Source organism: Antechinus flavipes, chromosome 4 (genome assembly GCF_016432865.1).
Source record: "Antechinus flavipes isolate AdamAnt ecotype Samford, QLD, Australia chromosome 4, AdamAnt_v2, whole genome shotgun sequence".
NCBI classification, from domain to species: Eukaryota; Metazoa; Chordata; class Mammalia; order Dasyuromorphia; family Dasyuridae; genus Antechinus; species Antechinus flavipes.
Genome location: NC_067401.1, coordinates 286,088,412 through 286,109,005, shown reverse-complemented (window position 1 = coordinate 286,109,005; position 20,594 = coordinate 286,088,412). Strand labels below are relative to the sequence as shown.

Below are 20,594 nucleotides of genomic sequence, written 5' to 3'. Positions count from 1 at the left end.
AGGAAAATGAGAATGGCGACTTGTTCAGTGTCACACAGTTAATGAGGTAAATCATAAGGCAGGATTTGAACTTGGGGTTATTGACTCCAAATGTAGAATTCCCCCTGATTTGCCACTTCACTGCCTATCATATAATCTAACACCTTCATTTTGCAGATGAGTGAACTGAGGTCTAGGAAGGTTAAGTCATTTGCTCAAAGTAGTAAGTAGCAGGATCTGGATCAAACCTAGGTCCTCCAATACCAAGTACTTTTCCACTGTACCCCAATACTCACAGGGGAGCAGAGTTGCTATTTGCTGAAACATGCACAACCCTACAAGCGTGAGTTGAAGGCACAGGGCTTACAAGAACATGTTTGTTCTGGAGAAGTTCTTTATGAAGGAAAAAATGGGTTCTAATACTTAGGCCATATTTCTTTTGATTGCTGATGGCTTCCTTAAACAGGTGGTTGGAGGAAATGGATCAAGAAGGGGTATTTACTGATTACTTAAAATGTGTCCAACAATAAGAATCCTTTCAGGGCTATTCTACCCTTGTAATTTCCTACGTAGTCTAAATAATGGATATTAGACAAGAGGCATTAGATCTTCTCTCTTACTTTGAAATTTTAAGATTAAATACCTTTTTTAACCAAAGGAACATTCTACAAGACAAATAAATAAAGTTTGAATCTTTGCTGTTTTTCTTTCCCAGGGAGTAGGGAGGGTTGAAACAAGAATGGGAGTGGTGGGTAGGGGGAGCAACCAGTTTGTATCACCTCCCCAAGATGTTGTATTGATGATGGGGAAAAAAAGGAATTTTATTCCCAAACTCATTTTCTGCTTGTCACTATGACACTTTGTGGGCCACAAAATTTAAAACAATGGAGACATGTTTCTTCCTCTAAGAAGTTTTTTGTTCATATGCAAGTTCCTATTTTTCAACCAGACCAAATTAAAAAAACAAATCATCAACTATTTGACTCGAAGGGTGACTCAGATGGGCTGTCTGGATGACCTTGGGCAACTAACGAAGTTTCTCATCTGAAAAATGAAGATTGGGTGATTTTCAAGATTCCTAACAGCTGGAAACATTGGTCAAGAAAATAAATACATTTTCTTGCATATTTGTTCTCTACGATTATTCTTTTAAACAGGCCAAAGAGAAGCCTTCCTATCCAAAGACTAAACTTTTCAATTTCTGACACATTTGTCGTATGTCATCTAACAGAGGGCAAAGTATTTAATTTAGTCTTCCAGAACTAAATATGTAAACTTCTAAGTCAATGTCCCATCAAGCTGATGTGGGCTCCAGGCATTAAGAGGCTGGCAGGGAAGGAAGGGCTGTCACCCTAATTAGTAGCTTCCATTACAGCCTCCTTACCATCACAAAGGCTATTAAATCACTGAAAACAGATGTCTGAATTACATTAGGGTCTTGCCCGTGCCTGGGAAAGCTGAGAAGTTTGAGAATTATCATACTCCCGACATTTCCAGACATAACCAGCCATCCTCTGTCTCCAAGAAACCCTTAAATCTCTGTACAGAGCCTGTTGCTGGTTTTGTTGTTTAGTAGTTTTCAAGTTTTCGTGGCCATTTCTTTCTCCAGGTCATTTTATAAATGAGGAAACTGAAGCAACAGGGTAAAATGATTTCTCCAGGTCATATACCTCGAGATTAAACTCCTGTCTTCCTAACTCCAGTCCCAGCATTCTAGCCACTGTGGCACCTAGATTGCCTACAGCAGTAATGAAGTCTTGAATGGTGTTTTAGACAGAAAAACTCAAGATTTAATCCCCCAGGGGTCCTCAAACTACAGCCCACGGGCCAGATGCAGCAGCTGAGGACGATTATCCTCCTCACCCAGGGCTATGAAGTTTCTTTATTTAAAAGCCCACAAAACAAAGTTTTTGTTTTTACTATAGTCCGGCCCTCCAACAGTCTGAGGGACAGTGAACTGGCCCCCTATTTAAAAAGTTTGAGGACCCCTGCCTTAGGCAGATAGGGAGAAGGATCTGATAGAGATCAGTTTAGCTTCATGGTCCCACCCTCTGGGGAGATCATCCAGTCTGAAATCCAAATTATGTCCAACCCCGAGGTCTCCAGCAGTCTCATCTTGCCATGTCCTGTCAGAAATCCAAGTTCCTGAGGTTAAATTTCTCTATAAAATCTATTTATGGGCCATCCCTGGGCTGCTGCCCTCCTTTGGGTCAGTCTGCTGGCTCTTTGGGGATCTTTCTCCTTCCCCATGCCGTGTGGAATCTTCCCTAACTCCACTGTGCTTCTCAACCCCCCTTTTCTCCTCCTTATAGCTAACTAATTTTAGGGTGACAAGTCCCTTTCAGGAAAACCCCTTTTTATGCTGACACTATTTCATATTTGCCACTCCCTGCGTCTATTATATTCCTTCATTTTGTCTGTATTCTGTTCTCCTAAATAAATCTCCCTTTGCCAGAGAATAGCCATTGTGAATTCTTCACATGACTGAACCCCGACTTTTGATGTCTGCCATTATTTGGTGTCTGCATCCTCAAATCACATCAGCAGTGAGATTCCAATAAGGGTAAGCTGTTAAGGCTTTTAATTTTCAGGGAGAGTAGTAGAGTGGAATGAATGAGGACCTGGATTCAAATTCTGACTCTGCCACCCCTTACTGTATATAACCCTTGGGAAAATCGTTTCATACCCTTGATTTCAGTTTCCTTATCTATTTAAAAAAAAAAAAAAGGAGGGGGAGAAGGGTGGATTGGGGTCCTCTGAGGTCTAGCACACTTCTTGGTACACAGTAGGCATTTAATCAGTGTTTACTGACTGACTGGCCTTGCAGCTCTCGATCAATAATTAGGTAATCTGTGAATTTCTTTCCAAGAGGAGACCTATGATCTTTGAGCTTGTTTCTCTTTTTCAGTTTGTACCTTTCTGCTGACCTCTTTCCGTATGGAAACAGAAGTTGGCCAAACTTTCAGTCTGGTGATCCCCTTGGCATTTGGTGAAAAGTCTTCCTTCGTTTTACTTCTACATAGAATTGCTACGGCACAAAGTCTTGAGACTCGTTTCTCTGTCTCCCTCACACACAATACACACACACAAGAATGTAAGCTGCTCATAAGGGCAGAAAATATTTTCTTTTGTCTTTATATCCCTTAGTGACTGGCACAAAATAAACACTTAATGACTATGGCCAATTGACAGATTATTTGCTCTCTAAGGAGGAAGAACAGAATAATGACAATTCCTATTTATCACGGGCTTAGCTTCTAAATATATTTAAAAAACTGATATTAGTGTAAATCTTAAAAAAAAAAAAAAAAAAGAGAGAGAGAACCCGGCTAATATGGAAAAATAGCGCATTAGGATTTGCTCCTGGGATGGGCTCTACAAAGTTAGAACTGTGAGGAAATGTTTTACACCTAAATTTAGAATCCTTGGAAAGCACATTTACTAAAAACAACTGAGATCAGGGAAGCCTGAGGTGGTACGGACCTCATTCACTGACGTTAATTCAGGCGAGTCAGGGAGGGTAGAAAGGGTGAAGGGCGGTGGCTCTATTACTGACAGCAGAAGGCCTTTAATGGGGAGTAGAGGGGCGGGGGAGCCCCCAAAGCTGGCTCAGCCATCGGCCTGGGAGACTCTGCAGGCTGAGAGCCGGGAGGACGGCGGCCTTCGAGCACAGCAGACCCCCGTTAGAACTCCACCAGATTTTCATGAAGACCCCGGGCCCCTCCCTTCCTGAGGTGTTACAAAGACCAGAGCATGGAGACAGAGCGCTCCCCCTCCCCGACGGCCCGCCCCGGCCCCCCGCCCAGCTCCGGGGCACTGACCTGCTTTGCCCATTCCCCCTTTCCTCAGGGTCCTTCAGCCCGGCACCCAACTCTGAGATGAGGCCTGCTTAGCACCAGTGAAGTTCCCCACATTCAGACTGACAACGTTCTGAGCGGAGATGAGGGAATCAAAGTTAAAGTCCAGCCCATCAGCGTCCATGAGTTCGCTGCGGATGATGGACTCCATGTCACACTCCAAGCTGCCGTTAAAAATGTCCAGGTCCAGGTCGCTGGGGAACTTTTCGTGGCCCATGACCGGGAGGTTCACGCTCGCGGAATACAAGGAGGACCCTGAGAGGGAGTCGGAGAGGGTTTGCATAGACTGGCTGGCGGGCGACTGCTGCTGGTGCTTGGCCGAGCCCAGGCTGTTGGTCTCGCTCAGGCCCATGCCGCTGACGGCGCCGGACAAGGCACGGTTGCCCCCGAGAGGATTCTGGGATTGGTGCTGCTGGTGGAGGAGGGTCAGGCTGACCAGGCTTCCCTGGCCGGACTGGGCGGCGAAGGACATCATGGGGTCGCTGCGGAGCATGACGCTGCGCCGCGAGCTCTGCGCCGACACGGCGCTGCTGGCCTGCGACATCAGCGGGTCCGACTGCGTCATCATGACGTCGCTGTGGCTCAGCGAGTCCGACGTCAGCAGGTCCTGCAGCGACTGGTTGCTGTAGTGCGACATGGAAGAGAAGGTGGCGGGCTTGTTCTCCTGGATGGTCTGCATGGGGGACTGGCGCAGGGAGTTCAGAGAGGAGGGGCCGAAAACGGCGTTGTTCAGGCCGCCCGAGGGGGAGCCCAGCCCCGAGCCCTTGGCCGTGTACGGGAAGCTGGAGCTCCTCTGCATGAGCCCCGCGGACGGCGACTGCTGCGAGGGCGGGAGCGCGATATTGTCCAGCAGGTCGTCCATGAGGTTGTCCGTCAGCCCGTCGTTCAGGTTCATGGTGCCCGCCATGTCCGTCAGCCGCGGAAGCTCCACGGTGCACGGCTTGCTGACCGACGGGGACATGCTGGACGAGCTGCTGTATAGCATGGGGGAGAGCGGCGGGTCGTCGTCCTGGACGTCGTCCAGCTCGGCGGTCGCCAGGATCGGCGACAGGCGGCCGCTGATGGTGCTGGCGTTGGAGTTGGTGCGCGAGCGGAAGTCCGTCCAGGCGTCCAGCTCGTCGCTGCTCCGGGAGGTGGGGCTGCCGGGCCACTTGGTGGTCTGGGACGGGCTGTCCTCCGGGGCCTCCTGGGAGGCCTGCAGAGAAGCCTTTTTCTTAGCGGCTCGCCCCCTGCTCTTGGTGTATTTGTTGCTGTTGTCCATGGAGACGGCTCTTCGCCGGGGAGCCTTTCCGCTTTTGCCCCCGTCTGGATTGATCATCCACCAGGAACTTTTCCCGGTCCCTTCATTTTGAACCCTTTTGAATCGACTGTGTAGGGACAAGTTGTGACGGATGGAGTTCTGTAAAAAGGAGAAAAAAAAATCCACAAATTTTAGAAAAAGATTTGTTCTACTCGCCTCCCCTTCCCCAAACCCCCAAATCTATTTAAAGTCTAATTGTTTTAAGCATAGGGGAACAAAAGTAAACATTTTATAAAAGTGAGAGAATTTTGTTTTCTAATGTAAATATGCATTCTTTATTTCTAGCTGTTAGGATTGGGAAGACAGCCCTGTGAGCCTGTGATTCTATGCCCTATATTCTCTCCTATCAAAGACAGGCTCCTATCTCCACCTGTGACATTACCCCCAACATGTAAGAGGGATGGAAAGATTTGCTCCAGTACTAAAAGGTGGGAGGTAGAAGGATGAATTTCATCCCCATCCCCTATCCTATTCCATCTTCCTCCTATTCACCATTATACCACAAAAATTACAAATCATAGCATCTGCTATGAAATAATCCACTCCATCTGGTAGATAAGTACACCTGACAAGAATGACCTAGATTCTAGATCCAGCTCCCTCACTGACTAACCTCCCGTGACCATGGGCAAGTCATTTAATCAGCCTGAAATCCAGTTTCTCCATCTTCATTATAGCCATTATAATACCTGCCCCATCCCTCCCTGGCAGTGATGATGTAAGGATAATGCAAGATAATGTATGTAAAGGTCTTTTGCCTCTTTAGAAGTAAAGCTCAAAATGAATTCAAGGGTTATCACTTTTGCTATTATTGAGCTTATTGAATGGATCCAGCATGGACAGGACCTAATTTGCAAAAATGCTTCACAGGTAGCCTACGAGAGAAAGAGGGAGAGAAAGGCTGGCATTTTCCTCATCAGGTCTTCGAGGCCAGCTAAATTAATCCAACTTAAAGATGAAATAGCTCTCTTGGCGCTCTATATTAAAAGAACAAATTTAAAAGTTATCCGAGTTTTAGAAAATTGGCAATCACCAACTGTATTTATGTAGATGATACAAATCCATGTGTTCCACCAGAATGTCTTTAAAAAACAGAGAGTCAACAGGATTTTACTATAAGCAAACAACTCCAAACATTTAAAGCATGTGCTCCCATGGAAGACAGGACTGCAGTGCTGAGGGGGCAACACAACTAACAGTCACAGAGTCAGTACTTTTGGCATTTATACAACTGCCATAAAGAAGTGTTTGAGATAAGAATATAGGCGACACTTGTGATGGATGGCTGAACAATGAAACCAAGTTTCTTTGGGAGATTATTTTCTACTGCCTTTTATTTTTGCAGTTCTTAAAAGAATAGTTCTTTGCTAAGGTTTGAGAAATTATATTTCTTTAAAATTCTTTTTAAAAATCTTAAAAAAAAAGAATAAAAAAATATTCTTTTAAAAAATAAACCAAAAATCTTTCCTATCAAAGAAATGAGGAACAACCAAAAACCTAGGAGACAAAGTTCAAAAACAGTTTTGTTTACAATTAAAATCAAAATACTCACAAATTAAGCAGACACTTTATGGAAAAGATCTTGAATCTTATCGAGAGACAATGTGGGCTAAGAACATTTTCTAAGTCCAACAGACTCAGGCAGCAGGTCACTACCCAAACATAAGCCATCCTTTTCACGACATCAAAACACTGTAGAAATTTTCAGTATCATCCATCTCCTTCACATTTAATGGGACTGGAGCTACCATTTGATGTATAAGACAAGAGTTCAAAATGACACCTACAAGCAACAAGATACTCTTTTGGGAAATCAAATGTCAGCCAATAGGAAACAGTCAGGTTTGTTTTCCTTTAAGGCGCTCTGAAGTCTTTCATGTGGGTATTTTTTCATCCATGCAACTCATCCTTCTTATCCTAAGAGACATTCAGCCACGTCCTCCAACAGACCCTTGACTGAGGAAGTGCTGGATGTCTTTTTCTTTTATGAGCACTAAATGCAATACTAAAAGGACTCCCTTCCACTTGTTTTTCAGGGGGAAGGAGGAAATGTAGTAGGGAAGGAAAGAATGTACTTTCCAGTTTTGCTAAATCCAACTATGAAACGGGAGGGTGCTGCAAATATTTTGCTGAACTTCAAGATGTTCCTTGAATTTCCCAATGTTAATAAGGTTTTATATTACATACAGTTGTTTATGAGAGGCAGCTGTAAGGAAAAAGGATTTAAGACCTGCCCTTGGCACCCTGCCTATGGGCAACTAGGTGGTACAGCATATAGAGAGCCATTCTGGAGTCAGTCTGACTCACCTTACTGAGTTAAAATCTGGCCTCAGACACTAGCTGTGTGACCCTAGGCCAGTCCCTTAATCCTATGTACCTCAATTTCCTCATCTGTAAAATGATCTGGAGGAGAAAATGGCAAACCAGTCCAGTATTTTGGCCAAGAAAACCCTAACTGGGTTCATGAAGAGTCAGATGGGACTGAAATACAACTGGAACATCTCTGGCACATAATGTGTGCTTCTGGGCAAGTAAGTCCCTTTTGATGCCCCATGAAACTCTCCAAAACTCTAAACTGCAGAGCATCTAGGAAGTTTTCTCACTGGAAATTCCCTACAATAATAAAAGTGACAACAATACCACCACCACAACACACAAATCTATCCTCTCTATATAAATGGATATGATTAACAAATAGAACAATCCTTTTGGTTTGCATCTGGAGATATAACAAAAGAAGTGCTTTTTCATCTAAATCACTATCCAGAGGAGGTATAGTACAAGAGTAAGAACATTTCTGTCTAGAAATGAAGCCTTTTCAATTGTTTCTTAATAGCTTACTTCCTGGAGGTAAGTTTTCAAGAATAACTAGAAGTTAATAATGCTTGATGCCATCTAATTTCATTTTTACAAAATGAACAATGGATTGAATGCTAGAGGAGAAATTAGTTGTTCTTTAAAAAAAAATCAGGGGCAGAGCTAAGAAGGCAGCAAGACACTTAAGCTCTCCCCAAAACCCCTTAAATAATTCCATAAGACAATTCCTGGAGCAGTAGAATCCACAAAAGGATTCCCAACCAGCACCAGCAAACCAGGAGTCACCAACTCAGGAGGAGCAGCAGTTACTTCCAGAGCTCTCAGCCCACAGACAAGGGACTGATCAGAAGGAGATTACAAGGGTCACTGAGGCAGGACAGGTCGCATCCCTGGGTAAGAAGGAGCACTCATACACCAGAGCTTGCAGCCACTCTGGAGGAGTTACAAGGCAGAAAAGAGTGCTTGTGGTCCCTCACAGACCACAGACCAGGCCAGAAGAATAATAAACACATCTTTCTATACATCACATCTTGGAGGAATTGAAAATTTACAGGTTCCTAGAAGTATCTCTGAAAACAATTGCACAAAAAATCCTGAAGCTTGGAACAAAGTGCCACCCAACCTGAAAGCAGAGGCCTACTTTAATAAAGAGTTAAAAATCAGTAAATAAGCTAGGAAAATGAGCAAACAACAGAAAAAAAATCCTGCCTGGAGAAAGCTATTATAGTGATATGGAAGATCAAAACACATAGAAGAACATAAAACTCCTACATCCAAAGTCTCCAAGATAAATATAAATTCCTTTTAGGCCATGGAAAAGCTCAAAAAGGATTTTGAAAATCAAGTAAGAGAGGCAGAGGAAAAACTGGGAAGAGAAATGAGAGTGATATAAGATAATCATGAAAAACAGATCAACAGTCTGATAAAGATGACAAAAAATACCGAAGAAAATAACATTATAAAAAATAGAGTAGGTCAAATAGTAAAAGAAGTACAAAAATCCAATGAGGAGAAGCATATCTTGAAAAGCAGAACTGGCCAAATGAGAAAAAGTTATATAAAATTTCACTGGCGATACATAAAAATTCACTGAAAAATTCACTACAATTAAAAAGTAGAATTGGTCAAATGGAAAAGTACAAAAGCTCATTGAAGAAATCCAAATTGAGCAAATGACTTTATGAAAAATCAAATAACAATAAAACAAAACCAAAAGAATGAAAAAATAGAAGATAATGTGAAATACCTGGATGGAATAACAACTAACTTAGAAAATAGATCCAGGAGAAAGAATTTAAAAATTAATGAACTTCCTGAAAGTCATGATCCAAAAAAAAGAGTGTAGATACCATCTTTCAAGAAATTATCAAGGAAAACTGCCCTGAGATTCTAGAACCCAATGATAAACTAGAAACTGAAAAACTCCATTGATCACTTCCAGAAAGAGATCCCAAAATAAAAACTCCTAGGACTATTATAATTAAAGGTCAAGAAGAAAATATTGCAAGCAGCCAGAAAGAAACAATTCAAATATGTTGAAGCCATAAGTCAGGATAGCATAAGATATAGCAGCTTCTACATTAAAGGATCTGAGGGCTTAGAACTTGATATTTTGGAGGGCAAAGGAGCTAGGATTACAACCAAGAATCACCTATCCTGAAAAACAGTATAATTCTTCAGGAGAAAAAAAGACATTCAATGAAATAAAGGCTTTCAAGTATTCTTAGTGAAAAGATCAGGGCTGAATAGAAAATTTGACTTTCAAATACAATACTCAAGGGAAGCATAAAAAAAATTATAATAATAAGGGACTTAATAGGGTTAAACTGCTTACTTTCTTACAGGGGAGGATGATACTTTTAACTCATAATAACTCATTAGAACATTTAGAAGGAGTATATATAGCAGAGGGCACAGATGTGAGTGAAATATAAGGAAATTAAAACTAAAAAAATAAAATTGTGGGATGAAAGAGGAATGTACTGGGAAAAAGAAAAAGGGAGAGATAGAATGGGGAAAATTGGGTCACATAACAGAGACAAGAAAAAGGTTTTATAGTAGAGAGGAAAAGAGGTAGAAGGGAATGCTTGAAACTTACTCTCATCAGAATTGGCTCAATGAAGGAATAATATACATACTCATTTGAATATAGAAATCTGTCTTACCCTATAGGAAAGAGAGGACAGGGATAAGGTGGCAGGGTGGGTGATACACTGGAGAGGCAAATTGTGGGAGGCCAGAGTTAAAAGCAAAACACTTTTGAGGAGGGACAGAGTGAAAAAAGAAAAAGAGAATAAAGTAATGATGGAGAGGAAACAGGATGGAGGGAAATGCAGTCAGGAATAGTAACTATGAAAAAAATTTTGAAGCAAGTTTCTCTGATAAAGGTCTCATTTTTCAAAACATGTAAAGAACGGAGTCAAATTTGTAAAACAGCAATTCCCCAATTGATAAATTATCAAAATATATGAACAGTTTTCAGTTGAAGTATTCAAAGCCATTGATAGTCATATTGAAAAAATGCTTTATATCACTATTGATTGAAAAATGCAAATTAAAACAATTCTGAGGCACTAATTGACTAACAGGACAGAAAAGGAAAAAGGCATGGTGGAGGAGATGTGGAGAAAATGAGACATTAATGCACTGTTGGTGGAATTGTAAAATAATTCAACCACTCTGTAGAGCAATTTGGAACTATGCCCAAAGGGCTATAAAACATGCATACCCTTTGATCTAGCAGTGTCTCTACTGGGTCTGCATCCCAAAAGACATAAAAGCAAAAAGGAAAAGAATCTATATGTACAAAAATATTTATACTGCTCTTTATAGGTGGCAAAGAATTGCAAATTTTAGAGGTACCCATCAATTGGGGAATGGCTGAACAAATTGTGCTATGTGATTGTGATGGAATAAGAAACAATGAACAGGATATTCTCAGAAAAACTTGGAAAGACTTTATGAACTGATGCAAAGTGAAATGTCCTGTTTACAAAGTAACAGCAATATTGTAAGAGGATCAGCTGTACTATTCTGAGCACTACAATGACCCCTTCTAAAACACTTGTGATAAAAAAAATGCCCATCCCCAAAGAAAGAACTTGTGGTAACTGAATACAGATTGAAGCATACTTTTTTAAACTTTATTTTTCTTAAGATTTTTTTTAGTCTGTTTTCTTTCACAACGTGACTAATATGGAAATGTTTTGCATGACTACACATATATAACCTAGATCTAATTGTTTGCCTTCTCAGTGGGGGATGAGGAGGGAGAAAGAGAGAAAATTTAGAACTCCAAGTTTAAAAAATGAAATGTTAAAAACTGTTTTTACATGTACCTGAGAGGAAATAAAATATAACATAATTTTTAAAAAAGAGATTGTCTTTTACAAGACATACCTTGAATAGATAAGCACCTGGTTTTAACCTTCCTTCTATTATGTTACATGAATGTTCTAAGATAATCTCACTCTATTACAGTAACCATTATAATCATTTAAAGAGAGAGTCCATGATTGATTGTACTTAGCAATCTTGATTTTTTCCTTGGATTCTGAAATAAAATCTAATTTATTAAATAGGTGACTTATTTCCAGGTCCTAAGTCTGCAAGACTCATTTTGGAGGTTATTAGGGACAGAATACATTCCCTGAGGCATCTCATTAAATTACCTAATAAGACACAGACAGGTTTTTCCAGTAACATTAGTAAAACACAGACACACATAGACAAACATACTCTACCTCTATCCCCATCCCTACACACCCACGTATGAATAGCTTTCCAGATAACACAGACCTTCCATTGACATAGCTCACACTCTTCATGATGGAATATTTGTAAAACATCTACAGCTGGATTCCTGGTTGGTTTAAAATCGACCGCATCTTCTACTATTATTTTTTAAAATGCAGCTGTGATGTGTGCTGGCATTCTTTGTGCAGTTCTCATGCTCTTGTTCCCTGAGTTTAAATCCTGTTTCAGCAATTTACTAGCTGTGGGACTTAGGCAAGCCACTTAATTAACCCCTCTCTGCATCAATTTGCTCATCTGTAAAATGGGGAAAATAAGAATAGCAGAATTCCATAATTCTGCTATTAAAATGCTCTGTAACTATTAGTCATTGTTACTATTGTTGCTATTGTTGTTACTTAGGAAGAAAAGCTTAGAATCCACAGAACCTCAGATCTGGAAGAGACTTCAGATGGTATCTAGTTGGACCTGTAGCTGACCAACAATACTCTCTATAAAATTCTCTCAATGTTGAAAAATTATCCATTTAAAAAAAAGAAAAAGAAAAAAGAAAAATTATCCAGGCATATGTTTTGAAAATAAAAAGCTTTAATTAAAACAAAAAATAAATAAATAAGGGGGAAAAAAAACTCTCCAAAATGGTCATCCATTTTGGTTCTGAAAAACCTCAGTGAAGAGGAACCCACCATCATTCATGGATGCTTAATTGTCTTTTGAAGGCATTGTTACCAATTTCTTTACTCCCTAATTTTTTTTCTTTTCTAAGCTAAATATTCCCAGTTCTTTTTTTCTGATTACTGTGTATCTTCCTCACAACCTTGGTTATTTTATCTTGGAAACACTCCAACTTGTCTTCATTCTTTGCAAAATGTGGTACACAGAATGGAGTGCTTTACTGCATACATGTTCTCACCTGGGTCGAGAAAAATGGAATTAATGACTTCCTTCTGAACACTCTCTTTTAGGATGATACTAGATTTTTTTTTTTTTTTTTGCCAACTTTAGGTCCACCAGTCCCATCTCCCCCTATCTAGCTAAATATCAAATACTTTCTAAGAATGAAATTGACTATTTAAACTTTAAAGTTATTTGCATTGAATTTCATCTTGGATGATGACAAATCATTAATAAGATAAATATAAAGTAAAACAACTCTGAAGTTTTCACACCTAGCAAAATGGCTAAGATGACAAAAAGACAGAAAGAATTAATATTACTGGGGTTATGCAAATGTTCTAGTGTTCTATTGGGGACACTCTGAATTGGTTCTATTATTCTCAAAAGCAATTTGAAATTATGCAAATAAAGTAGCTAAAACCTCTATGAAGTTGAGGACCTAAGTTCAAATCTAGCCTCAGATACTTAACACTGCCTCATCTGTGTGGTCCTGGGCAAGTCACTTAACCTCAACTGCCTTCGCAAAATAAATAAATAAATAATTTTTAAAAATCTATATCCTTTGACCTAGATATTCCACTTATATATATATATATACCCCAGGGAAATCAGTAACATGCCCCTGACATGTACCAAAATACTGACAGCAGCAAAGAATTGGAAACAAGGAAGATGCCTCTATCCATTGGGAAATGACTAAACAAATTCTGAGACATGAACATTATGGAATAATACTATACTTTAAGAAATAAGGAAAATGATGAAGAGAAGCACAGAAAGATTTATATGAACTGATACAAAGTAAAGAAGATAAAACCAAGAACATTTTCAATAACAAAAATGGAAATAACAGCAGCCACAAAGTGATAAAAAATAAATACTGTAAAAATAAAATGATCCAGTTTGGTCCCAAAGAAAAAATGCTATCTTTCACTTCACATCAGACTTCTTCAACATGTTAATTTTGGTGAATATTTTTCTTTTTAAGAACATTTTATTATAAGAAATAACTGCTGGAGGGGTGGAGGGAACATGGGGGGAAAGGCACTTATTATGCAAATTAGAAATGTAGGTGATATAACTTAGACTGGTTAGTTAACGCCTTTCTGGATCCTACTTCTGTTTTCCCATGTGTGATACTTTGTAGCTTTTCATTATCTTCAAATTTGATAAGCATTATCTTTGTGATACTACATCTATGATAACGGATAAAGCTTTTGAATAGCACAGAGTCAAGCACTGATTTCTGAAGCATCCCATCAGAGCTAAAAATGACATCAAATCATTTGCAACTCTTCTTTGGATCTAATTCCCTTTCTATTATCATCTAATCCGTACTGTTCCATTTAGTCCACAAGGAGAGCATGAGAGACCTTGTCAAAGGCTTTGCTGAAACCTAATCATACAGAGTCTTTAGCATTCCTCTGACCTATCAGGCTAATTACCCTGTCAAAAAGGTAATGAAGTTAGACTGGCATGACTTGCTTTGGATGAAATCATGTTGGTTTTTCCAGATCACTGCTTTCCTTTCTAAATGTTCACCATTGATCTCTTTAGTAATGTATTCTAGAATTTTGCTAGGAATAGGAATCAAGGTAAGTATAAAGATTATATTTTCCTTCTTTCAAAAATTGGGACATTTGTCCTTTTCTAATCACTCAACAAACATTTCTTCCATACCTAATGTATGTCAGGTCATTTTCTTTATGATACACACACACACACACACACACACACACACACACACACACAGTATTATACTATAACAGAAAAAAAAATTTGTTCTCACTAAGTTTACATTTTATTGGAGGGGAAACAATACACACACGTTTACATGTGTATATACACAAACATATATTTGTTGTTCAGTTGTTTTTCAGTCCAATATGACTCTTTATGTCTCCATACTAAGTCTTACATATCTAATTCTTTATGTCTCCATACTGGAGAGATACTGGAAAGGTTTGCCATTACCATTTCCAGCTCATTTTACAAATAAGGAAACGAAAACAATTGGGTTAATTGACTTGCCCAGGATCACATAGCTAATAAGCTAGATTTGAACTCAGGAAAATGAGTGTTTCTGACTTCAGACCTAGCATCTAGCTGTGTTTTCTCTGTCTCTTTGTGTGTATGTGTTTATATGAATATTTATATAGTCATATATGCACATATGCAAAAAATACAAGATAATTTTTTTTAGGGGGAGGAATTATAAATTGGAAGAAAGGTGTTATGTAGAAGGGGCTGCTTGAGCCTAAACTTAAGGGAAACCAATCTTTCATCTCATCTAACCCCTTCCCCCCATCTTTTATAGATGAGAAAACTTTAGCTTAGTGAGATGAAATGATTCATTAAGTTCACATAAGATACACATGGCAGATCCAGGACTGATGTTTCATTTATGGTCTTTGCATTCCCATTAACTAGTCCAGGACCTGTGCTGGCTAGTAGAAGTCCTCTGATTCAAAACCCAACACTCCTCCAGGATATTATTTTTTTCTTTTTTATTAAAGCTATTTTCATTTTCAAAACATATGCATGGATAATTTTTCAACACTGACCCTTGTAAAACCTTATGTTCCAAATTTTCCCCTCCTTCCTTCCATCCCTTCCCCTAGATGGCAAGTAATCCAATATATGTTAAACATGTTAAAATATATGTTACATCTAATATATGTATACATATTTATATAATAACAGGATATTATTTTTTGTCTGTTGCCTAAGGACTAGCCCAGCTAAATCTGGAGAAGCTTACCCTGGAACATTAGCTACCAGGTTCTGATAAGTAACCCTTCTAGGAAGGGTACAGGATCACAAATACTATCTTTCCATGTTTGGGAAAAGACCATCTAATTCCCTTGCCCCCAAAATGGTAGTCCCAAATTCAAATTTTACCTTAGTCATTTAGACTCACTTGTTGTGTGGGCTAGCCACTGAACCTTTTTCTGCCTCTATTTCCTCATCTATAAAATGGGAATAACTAGCACTATACATCCCAGGGTTGTCATGAATACCAAATGAGATCACATCTATAAAGAGTTTTACAAACTTTAATCATGTTATATAAATGTTGTGTGATTCAACTGAGTAATACTATGTCCAAAGATATGTATTCTTGCGACCTTTTTTGATGCTTTTGTTTTAATATCATTTTTATGAATGAACTCAATTGGAAGCAAATTCTATAACAGCACAGAACTCACTAGGATTAATTAGTAAAAGAAGTGGTAAATCTATGTCCTGGATGATTCCACTTGAGAGCATTAATAGCATAAGCTCACCTAGCACTGTGCTCTGTCAAGAGGGCAGTGGAATTCAGGAATTAACAGTTCCAATTCACAGAGTCTACATTATGTAAACCACAAGCAAGAGTTTCCCTAGCTCAGCACTTCTGGAAGGAATTAGCATAAAAATGATCTTACTTAACAGAATCTGATCATTATTTTCTAGAATGTACTGAAAATAATTTTCTACCTCCAACATAGGTTATTGATTCTGTGCTCCAAATCAATCCATTAGTGAAGGCAGATGGTCTCAAAATATCTAAGGTGACAGAAAGAGCATAGGATTTATTTTCAAAGAAATTAGGTTTAAATCTTGGTTCTAACCACCTGTGCAAACCACTGAACCTCCTTTCTAAGTCTGTTCTTCAACAGTCATTTCGAGAGTGGGGGTGGGAAATATTGAACCATATAACTTCTAAAGTCCTTTAAATCGATGATCCAAAAAAACTTAAGCCCTTGATGAAAAGATAATGACTCACACTTTTAGGTTTGCAAAGCACTTTGTATGTATTATCTCATTCCATCCTCACAACAAACCTGTGAGAGTGTTATTGTTATCTACATTGTATAGATGGGTAAAGGGGGGGAAAAAAAAAAGAGCTGACAAGAGGCTAATTGACTTATCCAGGACCACATAGTCAGTAAATGCTTAAAGTAGAATTTCAACTGTCTTCCTATTAATTCAAAGTCTAGCATTCTAATCAATGTACAACCCAGCCACCTCAGAAAGATGGCAGAGAAATCATAAAATTGGTAATCCACATGGTATATTAAAACTGAAGATTCTGTCTCTCTCTCCCCATCTATGGCTATCTATCTACACACAGATACACATATTATTTATTACTAAAGTCCTTTGCTGAATACACTAAAATGGAGCTGAAGATATTTAAGTTGAAAAAAAAGTCAAACTTTTAACGAGTGCTTTATTGGCACTGGTACTGGTTGGGGGCAACTGGATGATTGCTCCATTCTTCTTCATCTTATAAATTCAAGAATTCCTGAACTCCTCCTCCTCTCCATGTCTGTTTCAGCCTCTTCCAAACTGTGTTTACCTTGTGAAGCCTGTCCATTAACCCAGACACCAGCTGCAAGGGCTTCCAATGCAAAACAGAGACTTTTTTGTCTAGAAGCAACATGTGGTATCAATTTATCATTCTCAGCCACAGCAACAAGGAATCCACTCACTTTAAAAATAAAAAGGGAGTTGTGTAATTTAACTCTTAAGAGCTCCCCCACTTCCAATTTTTTTTAAAGGGGGGAGGGTGTAACAGAGAGGGAAGATCAGCAAAATGAGTTGCAGCTGGCGATTCCTGAGCCCCCTTACACGTTTGTCTATTTGTAGGTCACCCATTCAGTACAAGTGACTCTGGTGTGACTTTGGCACTCAGGGCTACGTCTCCAGAAGCCAGCCGGCAAACACAGCCTCTCCTCCTCCTTCACCCCTCCCCCATTTATGCACGTGATCATTTGCAAGCTCCAGTATTTCAACTATCTTTCTGCTAGACTTGTGGTCACTGATAAAGCAAAATGAGACTGCAAAGTGTCTTAATTCTATATTTGCATCTGCTGAAGAGGAGACGATAAAGAGTCACATGGGTATTAGGGTGTGTACCCAGCACAGAAAAATGAGAAGTTACACCTTCTGCAGGGGAAGCCCAGAGGGAGAAAAAAAATTCTTTAAAGTCCCTAAAAAAGAGACTTGGGAAGATGATTCCTCCTTGCATACCCCTACTTTGCAGGACGAGGGGGACTATGGGTATGGAGCATTTCACAAAATTCTAGGCTTTTTTTAATCAGGAAAAATTGTTATTTGAACTAGCACGATGCCTATAGAATACTGGTACTAAATGTTTATAGATTGATTGAATGATGGAGAAATAAGATAGATGAATGTAGTGGACAGAGAATTGACCTGTTTGAAATTTATCCCATTACCCATACTGGCTGTGTGACCCTGGACAATTCACTTTATCTCGCATGACTCAAAGAATTAGAAACTGAATATCCCTCAGTGGCTAATCAAATTATGGAATTACTGCACTTTAAGAATGATGAGCAGGATGATTTCAGAAACACCTGGGCAGATTTACATGAATCTATGCAAAGTGAGTGAGGAGAACCACAAAAACGATGTATACAGTCACAGCAACATTGTAACAATGATCAATGTGAATTAATTTAGCTATTCTATATATTCAGCCGTAGAATAATCCTAGATAATTCTGAAGGATTTTTGATGAAAGAGGCGATGGAATCCAATGCAGATCAAAGATTATTTTTAAAACTTTATTTCTCTCTCTCTCTCTTTTTTTTGACTGTGTTCTCTTTCGCAACATGGTTAATACAGAAATATGTTTTGCATGACTGCACATATATAATCGATCTCAAAGTGCTTGTCTTCTTGAGGAGAGAGGATTTCGAATTCAAAAATTATTTAAAAATTCAAGTAAAAAATTGGTTTTTTATATGTAATTGGGAAAGATAAAATAAAAACTTTTTTCTTAAGTAAACAAACAAACAAAAAACCTCACAACAATCCCAAACTCATACTTCAAGATAACCTTCTAAGACTGTAAATTGCAAAGGAGCTGATCTGTATTCCTCAAGGCAGTTTCATCATCTGGGAATTTTTTATACAGATGAATCACAAATCTAGCCCCTTATCCTACTTTGAGAATGTATCTGATAGTCTGTGACCTCAAACCTTAGGAAGGAATTTGTCATCAAATCTCTCTACAACTCAACCAACCAACTCTGATATGGGAGAGGAAATGTAGGTGATATAAAAACAAAATCTATCAATAAAAACCTCTTAGAAATGGATGACAGGTCTAATCCAACCTCCAGAGCCAGGTTTTCATAAACCTGGGAGACATAAAAGAACCTCTGTCTTTTTTTTTTTTAAATAATTTTTTATTGATAGAATGCATGCCAGGGTAATTTTTACAGCATTATCCCTTGCATTCATTTCTGTTCCGATTTTACCCCTCCCTCCCTCCACCCCTTCCCCGAGATGGCAAGAGTCCTTTACATGTTGAATGGGTTGCAGTATATCCTAGATACAATATATGTGTGCAGAACCAAACAGTTTTCTTGTTGCACAGGGAGAATTGGATTCAGAAGGTATAAATAACCCGGGAAGAAAAACATAAATGCAAGCAGTTTATATTCATTTCCAGTGTTCTTTCTCTGGGTATAGCTGCTTCTGTCCATCTTTGATCAATTAAGGCTCTCTTTATCGAAGAGATCCACTTCCATCAGAATACATCCTCAAACAGTATCATTGTTGAGGTATATAATGATCTCCTGGTTCTGCTCATTTCACTCAGCATCAGTTCACGTAAGTCTTGCCAGTCCTCTCTGTATTCATCCTGCTGGTCGTTCCTTACAGAACAATAATATTCCATAACGAAGAACCTCTATCTTAATAAACTTTTTTTTTTCTTTTGGACAAGGCAATTGGGGTTAAGTGATATAAAGTGTTAAAAGCCTGAGGCTGCATTTGAACTCAAGTCCTCCTGACTTCAGGGCTGGTGTGCCATCCAGCTGCCCCCTTAATAAATTTCTAAGACTGAGAATGTTATTCTAGTAGGGCAAACCCTGGTCAGTACTGGGCAGCTTGCTGTACTTGAGAGTCTGGAAGAATCCAGGTGGAACTGTGCCTTTTGACACTCACTAGCTAGCTGAGTGATTGCAAATTATTTAATATCTTTGAGGTTTTTATGTAAAATGGAGCTAATAATACCTATAGCACTTACCTTAATAAGTTAACACATGTAGAGTACTTTGCGAAGCTTAAAGAACTATACAAATGTATCATAAACATTTATACACACACAGGCTTATTATTATTATTATTATGGTAGTGATGGTGGTCCTTAAGGTTCCTATAATTAAGATTATAAGGATAGGCACTGATTAATAATGAAAAAAAATCCACCACATACATACAAAAATGAAAAGAGAATTAAGGTAATTATCCATATAATTAAGACAAATTGACTTTTACTAGAAAAACACAGTTGAAGCAAAAGTGTTTCTGGCATTTATAAGTTACAACAAAATAAGACAGTCTTTATCCTCAAAGAATTTATCTTTTCCTGAGGATGGAGGAGAGATGGAGAAGAGAGTAACAGGTACAAATAAATACAAAATTTTATTACTTAATCCCTTTAGTAATTTGTATGCAGACAGCCCATAAATGCCCAGTGCAATTTACCAAAAAAAAAAAAATAATAAAAAAATAAAAAATCCCACAGTGCAGTTCTTAATAGCACATGGAAAGAAGTGAGGGTGAAGGATAGCCTGAAAAGGGACATGATGATGACCAATTAATTTCTAGGGCTTGAAGGTACAAGATAGGAGATATTCTTCCCTGGAATTATTTCCAGGGAAGCCTATATCCTCCAACCAAAATAGATTAAAAAAGAAAAAAAGATTGGAAGAAAATTGAGAGAATGATTCCAAGTCCCCAGACACCTAAGAACAATTTAACTTGTAGTATACCACCTGGGTGATGAGATAAAAGAATCCCACTGTGACGTATGGATAGTCAATGGTGGGAAAGGAATTGGTTCCTTTTTCACTGTCTAGTTTTTGCAAAATATTACCATCATTTAACACTACAATAACCTTTGCCTTTCCAGTGCCCATCTGAAAAGAGAAGCAGGAAGGTTATAATACTCTCAAATATTTCTC

General features: G+C 38.8%; 1 protein-coding gene across 1 annotated transcript in view; it reads right to left on the bottom strand.

Annotated features, from left to right (window-relative positions):
• Window positions 1-20,594, bottom strand: part of FOXO3 (forkhead box O3) — a 163,720-nt gene that overhangs the window by 22,512 nt on the left and 120,614 nt on the right. Inside the window, exon 2 of the mRNA XM_051997497.1 lies at window positions 3,801-5,235. Within this exon, the coding sequence (XP_051853457.1) occupies window positions 3,835-5,235 (1,401 nt within the window). The 3' untranslated portion in view covers window positions 3,801-3,834. The remainder of the gene's footprint in view (window positions 1-3,800; window positions 5,236-20,594) is intronic.